Source organism: Diadema setosum, chromosome 15 (genome assembly GCF_964275005.1).
Source record: "Diadema setosum chromosome 15, eeDiaSeto1, whole genome shotgun sequence".
In the NCBI taxonomy this organism is placed as follows: domain Eukaryota; kingdom Metazoa; phylum Echinodermata; class Echinoidea; order Diadematoida; family Diadematidae; genus Diadema; species Diadema setosum.
This window is the reverse complement of record NC_092699.1, coordinates 36,964,919-36,980,402: the sequence shown is the minus strand read 5'-3', so window position 1 is coordinate 36,980,402 and position 15,484 is coordinate 36,964,919. Positions and strand designations below refer to the sequence as shown.

The 15,484-nt window shown below is 38.4% G+C and overlaps 1 protein-coding gene across 1 annotated transcript in view; it reads left to right on the top strand.

The window, feature by feature from the left end:
• The first annotated feature begins 2,328 nt into the window (after positions 1 to 2,328).
• Positions 2,329 to 15,484, top strand: part of LOC140239182 (polyamine-transporting ATPase 13A3-like) — a 48,593-nt gene continuing 35,437 nt past the window's right edge. Inside the window, exons 1-4 of the mRNA XM_072319064.1 lie at positions 2,329 to 2,398; positions 4,184 to 4,285; positions 5,893 to 6,060; positions 7,173 to 7,255. Of these exons, the coding sequence (XP_072175165.1) occupies positions 4,226 to 4,285; positions 5,893 to 6,060; positions 7,173 to 7,255 (311 nt within the window). The 5' untranslated portion in view covers positions 2,329 to 2,398; positions 4,184 to 4,225. The remainder of the gene's footprint in view (positions 2,399 to 4,183; positions 4,286 to 5,892; positions 6,061 to 7,172; positions 7,256 to 15,484) is intronic.

The following is a 15,484-nucleotide window of genomic DNA, read 5'->3' as shown; positions in this document are numbered from 1 at the left end:
GTCCAATTGCTTTCTGAATAAAATCAATTAATAAAATTTATGAAAACGATAATAGAAATCATGACAGTGGAGCGGAGCGAAGAAGAAGTTAAGAAGAAGAAGAAGAAGAAAATGAGGAGAAGGAAAAAGAAAGAAAAGAAACATGAAACATTAGTAGGCCTACATGGCATAATATTCAAACAGAATGATAAAGGCATTTGTATTAAACCAAAAAGAACGAACTGGAGAGTACTCAGTGCAGAAAATTTACATTAAATGAGTACTCGATAGTAGAAAAATAAAATTCGCATTTAGTTTTATACCCAAATAGTATAGAAGCACTAGCTTCCTTACTCTTTGGTTTTGCCTCACATAAGACAAACATAACATGAATATTTTAAAGATTATAAATATCACAAAATAAATATTTTCATCAGGGCCTGTATCTCTGAGCTAATCCTGAATTGGCCAGAGTTCATATCACATTATAGAGATAAGACTAAGAATTAAAGATCTAATTAAAGAATTAAAGAATTAAATATGAGAGAATTATTTCTTCTTCTTTTTTTCGAACACCAATTTCACTTGTAGCACCAATGCGAGCAAGTTTAGTAGCGTATCCGGGCCCCCAGAGGGCAATTACCCCCCCCCCCCCCGGCTAAATATTCTAGTGGTAAGGTTAGAGTTCTTCTGATTAAAGGGAACACAAACCCAAAGAGCAATGTGGATTGAGTAAAAGCAGTAACATTAGTAGAACACATCAGTGAAAGTTTGAGGAAAATCGGACAATCGATGCAAAAGTTATGAATTTTTAAAGTTTTGGTGTTGGAACCGCTGGATGAGGAGACTACTAGAGGTTATGACGTATGAGAGGACCACGATATAAAGAAAATATAAAAGGAATTCCACAAAAATTCACTTTTCTAGCAAAATGAAAGAGTTCTTGACTAACCGCTTTCAGAAAGCAGGGGGAATAAGTGCTACCCCTAACATATGTCAGTATCAAGTTGATGGAATGTGTAATTTTCATGAAAAATGAATTTCTATTGAATTCCCTTTTTATTTTCTTTATATTGTAGTCCACTCATACGTCATAACCTCTAGTAGTCTCCTTACCCAGCAGTTGCAACACCAAAACTTTAAAAATTCATAACTTTTGCATCGATTGCCCGATTTTCCTCAAACTTTCACTGATGTGTTCTACTAATATTACTGCTTTCACTCAATCGACATTGCTCTTTGGGTTTACTTTCCCTTTAAGTCTGCATCCTTCAATAGACTGAAGATTCTTGGGTTTAGTGTTAGGAGTTTGGGTTATGGTTAGTAGTTTCAGGATTAGGATTAGGATTAGGGATAGGGGAAGGGTCCGGGGTAATTGCCCAGGGGGTAATTGCCCTAGACCCGTTTAGAAGAGATAAGAGCTGACGTCGGAATACAAGCATGCATCGCCCTTGAACCCAAACAATAAAAAACAAAACAACATACGCACACACATAAATATACAGGTATATTACAAAGAGGTTTGTACCTGTAAACTTTGCGTTCGGTACAAGTTTTTCAAGTTTCAAGTTTCTTTGTTGTTCAAAACCTTAAATTGTTATAAAGGCACAAGAACATAGTAAATTTGGAAGTTTAAAACACAAAATGTACATAGTGTATGTCGATCTGTACAAAGGTCGAGTTGTCTGCACTCTTCTGTGTGTACACGTGTGTGTGTGTGTGTGTGTGTGTGTGTGTGTGTGTGTGTGTGTGTGTGTGTGTGTGTGTGTGTGTGTGTGTGTGTGTGTGTGTGTGTGTGTGTGTGTGTGTGTGTATGTGTGTGTGTGCGTTTGTGTGTGATGTGCTGTGTGGATGTGGCCAGCGAGGAGAATCCAGAGGTTCTATGAACCTCTTTGGGAGAATCTCTGCGTGGCACATCATACCTGCGAGCGAGCGAGAACCGCGCACTTTTGCCATAGATAGGCATTTCGTGCGTGTACGAGACAGCGCATTCGTGTGTCGATTACGATTGGGCCCGAGTTGGTTACCGACTCGACTATAGTACTAGATTGTAGTCGAGCTGCCGTACCGTACTGTATGTTATTATGCCATTCGCCAGCGTGGTAAATGAGTGCAACTCAGCATAGCCGTCTTTAGCTCTTGAACCGTATTTCGATATTTCCTTTTCCCGAACGACTTCATCGGACTCAGACGACGGAAGGCACATGACTAACGTTAGTGACGGTAGATCTAACGGGTTACAAGTTAGCGATTCAGGATCAGTTTGAGAGGCAAATAGATGTGAGGCGAACCACGGAACAGACGAGGAAAACTTACTGTCATTTTCGTCCACTGCCACTGTCATCCACGCACAATGTCAATGAGGAGGTGATACCATGAAATTCGACATCGTAGACTTCTATAACGAGCCTCCGATCAGGTAACACACCACATCGTATCAATTTTCTGTTATAACTGTAGGGCCTATTATACACAGCCCTGTCGCTGTACGCAAGTGTAAGTCGCGACACGGGGTCTGGTCGGGCTATTATAACTGTAACGTGAAGTCTGTGTTATGCATCTGGAAATTTATTCCGTCATTCGTGACTTATGGATACATGTAGCATATAAAATAACGTTAGAGTTCTATCGTGTTACATGTAATTATAACACTACAGGGCTGCCAACTCTCACTCATTGAGAGTGAGACTCACTCATTTTGGTCCTTTCTCACTCTAAAACTTTATTTCATTTGCATGCACTTCTATTGATCTCACTCATTTTGACTCCTAAATTATAGCATTGGCCTATGGGAGTCTCACTCTCAACTAGTTTCCAATGTTGGCAGCCCTGACACTAACAGGTTAACGTTACAATGTATATAGTTCTATAACTAGTCTATAATAAATTTACATGTCTCCTCTAACGTTATTTAGAATGTGGTAAAATATTGGAAAGAGTTACTTTTGGTGGATGTTTGGGACAGCCACCCCAATTAAATACAACACTAACGTTTGTCAACAGTAGATTTCTAACACTAAAATACAGTGGGTCAGTGCAGATAGCCAGATTTATAACACGTTAGATAATTTACAACTCTACAAGCCTAACCTTGCTTGTGATACGCACGGATGCGCGCACTCACTTTTGGTTGGCTGTCCCAAAAGGAACTCTTACCAAAATGTTTACTGGATGGTTTGACCGACAAGTATGTCTAATTCCGCGAAAAACTTCACATTCATAATAATGACATTTGCTCGGTCAGTTTTTCGCTTCTTTTTATTAGACAGACACCATTGATACATGCGCTATTGCGACGGTTTCAACCGTTCTGGTTGAACGCAACTTCGACCCAGTTCCCCCAGCATAAAAATGGTTATTATTTTTTCCAGCTTGGTTTTCAAACCAACATGGGAAAAAAAAGTTAAATTTAACTTCGTAATATTGTGAATAAGCAAGAAAATGCTCATTCACAATATTACGAAGTAAAATTTAGCGCTTGAACAACTTACATGTACTAGATCATCTAGTACTTTAGTCAATAAACGTAAGTGTACCGATATAGTGATTGTATGGAGCATTTGGCTTGCCGTAGACGTTCGTGCGGTCATTTTTCAAACGAAGGCGGCGATGAATTTAGGAGCGCTGCAAAGAAGTGGAGGAAACAACCAGAAAACAGTAGAAGAGGTGAGTCTTAATGTTGACTGATCCTGTAATTAATCCTGTATATATATCTGGGGGGGGGGGGAGGGGAACTGGGTCAAAGTTGCGTTCAACCAGAACGGTTGAAACCGTCGCAATTGTATCAATGGTGTCTGTCTAAAGAAGCGAAAAACTGACCCAGCAAATGTCATTATTTGAAGTTTTTCGTGGAATTAGACATACTTGTCAGTCAACTGGATGGTAGGCCCTAGGTAAATAATTAGTCTAGAAATCTAACGTAAGATCTAACTGTTAACGTTACATTACTAACCTTACAATACAACACAAGCTACAAGTGGTGATGATTATGATATTTTACCAGTTGAATCTATCTGACAATGTTTGACTAGATTCTAAACTCTTACTTGATTTCAGTCTAGATCTTATGCTGATCATGCTGATTGATTCATGTAGATCTCTTGATTCACAACCCTTGTATTTGTTCAGATCTGTTTCATACAGTAGAAGTAGCTTTTTGAATCATCCAACCTAGAAACTTTGTTTGGCTTGTGTCACGTTACAGATAGCGAATCCTCACCTCAGTCACACGGCTGCAAAGTGCAAGATGCCTAAGCCCAATGCTCAGCAAGTTAACATCCTGAATCAAGGAACAGAAGATGAATTGGTAAGTTTGCTGCGAAGAAGGTGTGAATATTGAATGAAATAGAAGACAATCTGATCATCATCGAACAACAAGAGTATATCGTCTAGATATACTGTTTATTTCTGACAGTCATAAAAACAAATTGTTGCCATGATTTAGTAAGTTTAGAAATTATGTTAATTGTATTGTGATATATATATTTTTTTCTCATTGAACTCACAAAAATTACAGGTAAATTTACCTCGAATCAAGCATAATTGGGGGGATTGTTCTTTCTCATACATGGGCCCAAAACTTTGAAACAACCTTCTAATATCTCTATGACATGCATCTTCAATTGATGCTTTCAAAAAGAACCTCAAAACCTACCTTCAAATTGACATTTGTTTACATACTATTTTTCATACTAGATATATGTATATGTACATAGGCCTTTATTGTTTGTTTGCTTATGGTTATTTATATCTTCTATGATACTCTGTTGTAAGGCAATATTCTGTTCCACAGCGCCATGAGTATCTTTTTAGGTAGAATGTGTGCTTTATATAAAGAGTCTCTCAATTATTATTTTTTTCCATACTTCCCTGTTTCATTGAGACCACCTCTAACTACCGGTAGTTAAAAAAGGGAGAGACTTTCTTATGTCCCCCACCCATTTTCCCATACCTTTCAACACTGCCCTACCCTTGTTAGCATATATGCACGGATGCACACACTCACACACATTTGGCAAGTGGTGGGGGACTCAGTATCATAAATGGGGGGAGGGACATAAGGTAGTATTGCCCCCCAAAATGAATACAATATTTCTTTCTTTATAATGTTATATTAAAGGTAGGGAATCCCATTTGCATGCCTTAAATGAAGAGTTGTATAAATACAGTGGTATGTTGAAGAAGAGTATCATTTTAGAAACTCCCATAAAGTATTGAAAGTGGAAGGTAACATTTAGTACATTTTTATTGACCGTTAGATTTTGAATTGATTGTTTTTCGGGGCTCACCGTAAATTCCAGTACATTACTAGGCTACCTTTGCAGACCCATGCACTGCATGTGTGTCCATCATGTATATTTTGTGAAGAAAGTTCATCAAAACTTACCAACATTTCTATATACATTCTTGCCACACACTCTATATGTTATTACATCAGCTTTTATACTTTTAGATTTGTGTTTATAGATAAAAAAATACAGAAGACTGCAACAAAAAGGCTTCAGTGTGGCTGACACACAGAACTACTGCGTAGTTGAGTTTTGTGCATTATTCAAATTGTAGATAACTGTTGACTTCCAAATTTCTCAGCAGTGGCCTAAACAAGTCCCCTGAGGTTCATATTTAATGCGCTGCATTTTGGGAGGTCTGTAAAAGGTATCCCCTACCTGACATAAATCAAGCTTGTCTGTCTCCTTGTGTCACAAGGAGATAAAACTCACTTGTATCGATCAGTAGACAAGCTACTGACATACTATCTCTGAACTTCAATAATTCATTCAGTCAAACATTTGTTTGTTTAAATCTCAGTTACAATGAACAATAAATCAATTTACATATGAAATGTCTTCTTTTTTATGTAATTTTTCATATTCCCCCTTTCTACCTGAATTGTTTTAAATTTGTCTATGATAGCAATGCCAAGGATTCAAACGCAGCATCCCCAAAGTGGCCTTGTCTGTTCTTCTGTCTATCTTGTCTGTGGGAGTCCTTCAGCTCGTCTTCTACTGGAAACCAGAGTGGGGTCTGTGGTGTACATCATCGCCATGTGATCTTTCTAGCGCCACCAAAGTGCTTCTCACTGTAAGCTCCGAGACAATTTACCACTTGACCAAAGATGCTCACTTCATGATGTGCCACAAAAAAATGTCTAAACACAATCATGTATCACACATGCATTGTCACATTTAGTTTGTATATTTCAATAGTTGATACAAAGTTTGTTTGATAAGTAAATATGATTGAAGGATAAATGCACAGATTTGCAAGTCATTAGAAATAAATGCTAAAGACTATGAATGTCTCTTCATATTGCCCAGCATGACAACCTTGTCGATCTTGGTTCAAAGATGGTGATTGCCAGGAAAGTGTGAAATGGAATTCATAAAAGGGCATTCAGTTGCTAGGTTGGTAGAGACAACCTTCTTGTGCCCACATGCAAAATATGATGCCAGTATGGTGTTGAAGCTTGCCACAATATCTTATCCCGAGCGAAAGCAGCTTCAAGCATAGCCAATCAAAGATGAACAGTTCAGAGGAACATATGTAGACAAAATATCAAGAGTAGAGACTGATCAACACTTGGTACAAGATGCTGAGTTTACTGATTTCAATCTGGTGGCCCAAACCAGTGATGTCTTATGAATTCATGTCCCTAAACTTATCAACCTTCTGGTACTCACTGTAAACAAATTAGAATTCAAATGAGGTGCTCGCTACTCATGAATATTCATACAGATGAATGACATGGTGATTATGTAAATTAGTTTTGCATAGATTGTGGGAATTAGTATGTGATTCACACACTTTACCCCAAACCACCCTCACATCATATTCTTCCCTTTTCCTGCCCTACCTATCTTGGTCTGTGTGTATGTTTGTGTGTATGTGTATACTGTAAAACAATATTTTTGCGGAGTGAAATATTCGCAAATTGGAGCCGACGGCCTTTTTCGTGGCATGAAATTTTTGCAAGATGTCTCTAACATTCAATGCATATAGTGTAGACAAGAACTTTTGCGTGCATTTTAATTTTGGGAATCTTGGCTCTCGCGAAATTTGCAAAATTAAAATGCATGCGAGCATTCCTCATTTTACAGTACACCTGTATTTCTTTCTCACCACCTCCTTCCTCTCTGCACCCCCCCCCCCCATCTCTCTCTCTCTCTCTCTCTCTCTTCACTTTTGACTCCTAGAATCAATATGGCCAGTGTGAGGTAGCAGAGGTCAAATCTCGCCCCATGTGTGATGACATGCTGCAGTGCCTTCATCCAACAAGGTATTTCAAAAAGTCACATTATTTGTCATTTCTAAAATACTTTTATCTGTAGTCTGTATTTCTGAAAGACACATGATGTGCATTGTTATGTATGGCTATATATCTAAAAATAATGATTTTTGTGTCAAAGTTTTCCCTGATGCATTGTCCAATAAAATGCTCCAGAAAGTGTATATGTACACATTCATTCAAAATATATAATCAATCACGCTTGTAAACCTTGCGCTTTTAATCAGGCACAATGTATGTTGCATTCTTCCTATTTTATCACCCAATCACACTGTTCATAGAGTGGGCTTGTATTTTAGCATTGTTTGTTCCATTTGTAGCACATGTGTATAGTACTGTATGCGCTGTTATTTTCGCGTACAGATATTTTCGCGGTTAATGAGGTCGTAGATATTTTTGCGAGATGTTGTTTTCGCGAATCGACGCCGATGCTTACTTTGATGCTCTATTAACTAAGCGCATGGAGACTATTTCGTGTGTTGTTATATTTGCGATCCAACTGTGATTCGCGAAATTCACGAAAATTAAACCCTCGCGAAAATAACAGCTTATACAGTATGCATGGATGGATATAGGCTGACTGTCATTGCTTCCAAAGTCATAGCATGATACATAATCACAAGGATCGACTCAAACGACCAGCCGTCCAATCATATGCACTCATTTCAAAATATTTCAAAGCACAGTCAATACCAACATATCCCTCTTGATGTATGTCATGCCTCCATGCGATATTCAAAATCATATGATATGGTTCAAGTTTTAGCATAATTCAACGAACAGAATATTTTTCTCCCACTAAAGATGGCTAAGCAGCTTAACCTTATACAGCCCGTTTCATTTGTAGTTGGAAGTTGATTTTGATTCATTATGATTGTAATGTATGAAGATGTCTTGGTAATTTCATATGTAGAGTACCTGTGAAGTTAATATTTGATTTGATATTGCAATACATTGAAAGCATTTAGACAAGCTGCAGTATATTTAATTGGAAATAATCCAAATTATAATCATACCTGTTCATATTATATGTAAAATAAATTGATACATTCCTGACACATGTTATGTCAATCTTTACAACAACAACAACAACATAAAAAAAAACCAATGATACAATGATACTAATTGCAGATAGTGTTTTACGTGGGGTAGAGTTCTCAATGACACTGTTGTTTTTGGATAGCATTTAAAATTCCTCTATTTGATGCCTATCCATTTGATAGAAATTTAAGAGGAAAAAACCTGTGGTAGCAGGAATAGGCAAAATAGGACACTACGAAACAAAACTGTGATGCTGTAGAACTGCAATATCTGGCTATATGATTTGTCTACCTTACCCCAAAAGTGCAGTGCAATTGTGCAATTAATTTTGTTTCCATGTTTGACGACTTTCATCTAATGTCGCTCGTGCCTTGTGTACCTTTCGACAGCTGTGCAATTCCTGTATTCCCCAGCTGTTTCTCTGTGTATTGAAAATCTTTTCTTTTCTTTCTTTCTTTTTTTTTTTTGGGGGGGGGGGGGGGGTGGGGAGGGTGGCGTGCTTTTATTCTTGCTTCTGCTTTCCCCCCCCCCCCCCCCATGGTGCCTCTAGCATAGTTTCCCCCCAGAACCAGCCACACCTGGCCTGGTAGATTTCTTCTCAAATTTACACAAAATTAGAAACCGAATGTGGAGCAGCTTAGTGCAATTTCAAGTCATTTTCATCATAACTCTACCTCAAATAACTATAACAGTGCAATGAAATTGGATGGGTAGGGTAACATCATGGAGGCAAGTGTACTGAATATATGACGTAGTAACAAAGCAAACCCAAAGATTAAAAAAAAAAATCCACTTTCAAAAATATTACAAACTGCACACATCCATAGCACCTGGCATTAAAGACAAGCTCAAACGAAGAGCAACAACAACAAATGCAGAAAACGCATCGCTGCAGACAGTTGCTTTTATCGAAGTTGATTCTGTAATCCTTCCTGGGCCTGCTGGAGTGCTTTAACCCCCAACTAGTACAGATTAAATTAAATTAAATTAAATTAAATAGCAGGCTATTCTGCAAATACAATGTAAGTCCAAGATTTCGGTGGTTTATTTTCTGATTGCGCTTTTCTGATCTTTATTGCAAAATTAGGGGGCTGTTTTCTTATCCGGCTGATTATTTTGATCAGAAATAGTGTGCTATTCTTCAAGCTCGAGCTGATGAAGACCCACCTACATGTATTGTAACGCCAGAGTGGGCTGGCTACCTTAGATACATTTAGTCCAAATTTTGAGGAACTACTGTACTAAACTTTTTATTGCTGGATAAGTAATGTGGCAATAGGTACAAAACGTGTAGCTCAGTGCCTGGGCACAAGAGGTTAGCATGGTGGTTATCACACAGACTATTGCACTTGTCCCAATTGTAACATTGATACCAGACTTTGATATGAAAATGTAGTTTTGCTGGTCTTGATCTCATTGCCAATGACTGGTTCATGAAATTCCATCATACCCACAGCACTCATGGTGATCCACAGCAATAGATATGCGAAAATATTTGCCCAACATCCTTCAAAAACATGCAACATTGCGCCAGAGCACCATACAAATAAATAAATGAATGAATAAATGAATAAGTAAATAAATAAATGATACAAAAATGATGACATGCTGAATATGAGAAATATGTTGATGTGTCAAATCTCTTTTGATCAAATGGTCAAAAATAAGGCTAAGATGGTACCATAAAACATCCCAGAGAGTCCTAGAGATTCTTGGGCCCTTGTGGGCCCTCAAGTGGGCCTATGGACCCAACAGACACTTCGCACTGTTTGTGTCCACTTTGCCACAATGCACTCATGCACATGGTCAAACTTTGCTTTTTCTACCATGCACTGTGCTGAAATTTGCAAATTGTGGACGACCATGTCTTACCATTAAAGAAAAAGATATCATAGTTACAAACTCACCAACAAGCAAAGGTAATAAGATATTTGGAACGAGGCGTGTAGATGACCAGAAGCGAAAGGATTGGTTGCAATAGCAGGGCTGCACACTAACCCATTTTTTCTGCCGGTCCAACCTGTCTCTGTCTGACCGGTAAATGCCCCGTTTTACCATTTTTTACCGGTCCGAACAGAAAATTTACCGGTCAACAACGACAACCTAAAAAAAAACATTAAATGACTTGCAAACTTATTTTCTTGTTTTTTATGGACGTACTCCCTTACCCATGTACATTTTACAGATTAATATTCTTTTTTTAAACTTGCATTATTTATTGCACAAGAAATAGAAAAAAAAGATAGGAAAAAATAGAATGTTTGTTTGTGAATTACAGTGTAAAATGATAATGAACAAAATCAGATTGTATCAAATGCGTTTGTGACTTTTTCTAAACATCGGCGCGAGAACTTGCTGCGTAACCTGCTCTTGGTGGTCAGTTGGATTGCGACGATTTAATGAATTATTTTAGCTGTGGTATTTTCTGATGCACGCGCTACAAGGGGTTCTTTATTTTTCTCCCGATAATCTATTCGCATTGTGCATGCGTTCTTGAAAGGTACACGACATGCAGGGCCGAATTCGCAATCCTTTTTGCGCCCATTTCCACCTCAAATATTAGCGGGATTGTGACGATTTCATAAATTACTTCGGCTGTAATATTTTCAGATGCAAGCGCCAAAAGAGGTTGAAAATGTGTCCTTTATTTTTCCCGATAAACTCTTCGAATTTCGTAAGTGCGTTCTTAAAAAAAGATGCACCACATGGCCGAATTCATGATACTTCTTGCGCCTATTTCTACCTCAAATATCAGCGGGATTGTGACGATTTCATAAATTACTTCGGCTGTAATCTTTTATGATGCAAGCGCCAAAATAGGTTGAAAATGTGTCCTTTATTTTTCCCGATAAACTCTTCGAATTTCGCAAGTGCGTTCTTAAAAAGATGCACCACATGGCCGAATTCATGTTACTTTTTGCGCCTACTTCTACCTCAAATATCAGCGGAATTGTGGCGATTTCATGAATTACTTCGGATGTAACTTTATGATGCACGGGCCAAAAGGGGTTGAAAATGTGTCCTGTATTTTTCTCCCAATAATCTCTTCGCATTTCGTACATGTGTATACGACACAGCTGAATTCACGATCCTTTTATCGCCTATTTCTACATTAAATATCAGCCGAATTGTGGCAATTTCATGAATTACATCAGATGTAATCTTTTGTGATGCACGCACCAGCTAGAATGGTTGAAAATGCGTTCTTTATTTTTCTCCCCATAATCTCTTCGCATTCTGTACATGCGTTCTTGAAAGGTATACGACACGGCCGAATTCACGATCCTTTTTGCGTCTATTTCTACCTAAAATATCAGCGGAATTGCGATGATTTTATGAATAACTTCGGCTGTAATCTTTTATGATAACGCACCAAAATGGGTTGAAAATGTGTCCTTTATTTTTCCCGGATAAACTCTTCGCACTTCGTAAATGCGTGCTTAAAAGATATACGACACGGCCAAAAATCATGATTCTTTTTGCGCCTATTGTTTCCTCAAACTTCAACGGGATTGCGATGATTTCATGAATTATTATTCGGCTGTAATCTTTATGATGCACGGGCCAAAAGGGGTTGAAAATGTGTCCTGTATTTTTCTCCCAATAATCTCTTCGCATTTCGTACATGTGTATACGACACAGCTGAATTCACGATCCTTTTATCGCCTATTTCTACATTAAATATCAGCCGAATTGTGGCAATTTCATGAATTACATCAGATGTAATCTTTTGTGATGCACGCACCAGCTAGAATGGTTGAAAATGCGTTCTTTATTTTTCTCCCCATAATCTCTTCGCATTCCGTACATACGTTCTTGAAAGGTATACGACACGGCCGAATTCACGATCCCTTTTGCGTCTATTTCTACCTCAAATATCAGCGGGATTGCGATGATTTCATGTATGACTTCGGCTGTAATCTTTTATGATGCACGCGCCAAAAGAGGTTGAAAATGTGTCCTTTATTTTTCCCCGATAAACTCTTCGCATTTCGTAAATGCGTTCTTAAAAGATACACGACACGGCCAAAAATCATGATTCTTTTGCGCCTATCGTTTCCTCAAACTTCAACGGGATTGCGATGATTTTATGAATTTTTATTCGGCTCTAATCTTTCTGATGCACGGGCCAAAAGGGTTTGAAAATGTGTCCTGTATTTTTCATCCAATAATCACTTCGCATTGCGTACATGCCTATACGTCACGGCCGAATTCACGATCCTTTTAGCGCCTATTTCTACATCAAATATCAGCGGGATTGCGATATGTCATTAATTATTTCTGCTGAAATCTTTAGTGATACATTCACCGGAAGGGTTGAAAATGCGTTCTTTATTTTTCTCCCCATAATCTCTTCGCATTCCGTACATGCGTTCTTGAAAGGTATACGACACGGCCGAATTCACGATCCTTTTTGCGTCTATTTCTACCTCAAATATCAGCGGGATTGCGATGATTTCATGTATGACTTCGGATGCAATCTTTTATGATACACGCGCCAAAAGAGGTTGAAAATGTGTCCTTTCCGATAAACTCGTCGCATTTCGTAAATGCGTTCTTAAAAGATACACGACACGGCCAAAAATCATGATTCTTTTGCGCCTATCGTTTCCTCAAAAGCTCTCAAACTTCAACGGGATTGCGATGATTTTATGAATTATTATTCGGCTCTAATCTTTCTGATGCACGGGCCAAAAGGGTTTGAAAATGTGTTCTGTATTTTTCTCCCAATAATCACTTCGCATTGCGTACATTGCCTATACGTCACGGCCGAATTCACGATCCTTTTAGCGCCTATTTCTACATCAAATATCAGCGGGATTGCGACATGTCATTAATTATTTCGGCTGAAATCTTTAGTGATACATTCACCAGAAGGGTTGAAAATGCGTTCTTTATTTTTCTCCAGATAATTTCTTCGCATTTGTGCATGCGTTTTCAAAATTATACATTGCATGCAGGGCCATATTCGATATTCTTTTTGCGCCTATTATTGTTTACTCAAATTCCAACGGGATTGCGAAATTTTCATGAATTACTTTTCGGCTGTAATCTATATGATGCAAGCGCCAAAAGGGGTGAAAATGTGTCCTTTATTTTTCTCCCGCTAATCTTTTCCCATTTCGTACATGCGTTCTTAAAAGGTATACGACACGGCCGAATTCACGATCCTTTTTGCGCCTATTTCTACCTCAAAATATCAGCGGGATTGTGGCGATTTCATGAATTACTTCAGATGTAATTTTTTATGATGCACGCACCAGAAGGGTAAAATGTGTTTTTTATTTTTCTCCCGATAATCTTGTCGCATTTGTGCCTGCGTTTTTGATAACCAACACGGCATGCAGGACTGAATTCAAGATCCTTTTTGCTCCTGTTATTTCCTCAAACTTCAACGGGATTGCGTTGATTTCATGAATTGTTATTCGGCTGTAATCTTTTATGATGCACTCACCAAAATTTGTCCTTTATTTTTTTTTTCTCTCCTCTGTAATCTCTTCGCATTTCGTACATAAGCTTTTGAAAGATACGACGCGGCCGGTCGAATTCATGTTCCTTTTTGGGACGATTTCTACCTCAAATATGTAAGCGGGACTGCCATGATTTCATGATTTTTTTTTCCTCCCTAGTATTATCTCTTCACATTTTGTGCATGCGTTCTTAGAAAGTACACGGAAGAGCCGATTTCGTGATCCTTTTTGCGCCTATCTTCATTTTGAGACCATTCTGAGCGAATGAAAATATTCATTTGTGAAATGACTGTGTATAATGAAAATGAACGCAATCAGATCCATTTACTGTACCGCTGAATATCGAATGTGTTTTTACTTTTTCTAAAAATCGACACAAGTAAATTAGTTCTAACATAACTGCCACGCTGCTGCGAAGCCGGGATCGGATCGATCTTGCGTTAAAAAATCATGAGTAAAATGACCCAGAAATGCGTGCGCTTCTATCAATGCTTCTTGTCTGGCAGCGTGTTTTTTTTAGACGGCACAGATTGGGGAAAAACGCTGTCTTGGCATGACCGCCGATCGCAAGCAAACGAAAAGCAGTTTACACTGTACATGCTCTGCATGTATTGCATTGCATGGCAGTGCGTGAGCAGCGCCAAATGCGCAAGCGAGGGCGAATAACTGGTCGACTGCTCGTGCTCAAAACTAATGTACAGGTATGTTTACTGTACAAAGTGCACCGGTAGACATAAACGAAAACTTGCGTAAAACTTGTTGAACAGTGCGATATCTTGCATTCTGTTTCTCCCTGATCGGGCCTGCTCTTTTTCTTTCTACTGACCCCACCAATGCTTCTTTTTTTTTTCTTCTTTTTTTTTTTTACTGGTCATGTCGGACCGGTAACTTGTGGATTTCCTGAAAAGTTACCGGTCCGACAGTGACTTTTACCGGTCTTTGACCGTCGGACCGGCGCCAGTGTGCAGCCCTGGCAATAGGCATATTTGTTAACTACATGAAGTAACTTGATGCAGTTGATGAGAAGGATGAAACATTTCAGACATCCAAACAGAAATGCCCAGCTGATGTTGTTTCGCTCATGTCAGTCTTTCACTGTGAAAATCCAGATAAATCTAAGTCAAACTGATAGAAGAATGAGTTTACATAAAATTGGACATAAAGTGGAAAGTTGCAGAAGTTGGCATATTTATGCAGATCATTGATACTTTTTAAATGTATAAATTCTAAAAGGTTATTATATCACTGCCTCACATCCTTCCCATTTGCTTTTGCACAGATTGATTAAAGGAATTGCTCTTTTTTTTTTTTAAATCAATAACTCAGCGACTACACCCCTCCCATTTCTAAGTAATCATTGTAACATTGATCCTCCAAAATATTTGTGGACAATATAGTTTTTCATCTCTGTTTATGCCAAAGCAAAAAACAAACAAACAAACAAACAAACCCAAAATCACAAAATTCAGTGAAGATTTTTATGCAACACAGAAAATTCTGACGCTGTGAGATTATGACAGCTACGATCCAATGCTGCACACTGGCACTGGTCCGACAGTCCCTGACCAGTAAAAATCACTGTCGGACCAGGACTTGACTTTTTCAGGAATGGACCAGTGAAAAATGTAAAAACTGGGTACCTACTGCCACTGGTCGGAAAGAAAGGTCGGACCAGTAAAAAACATGGGTTAGTGTGCAGCCCTGGCTA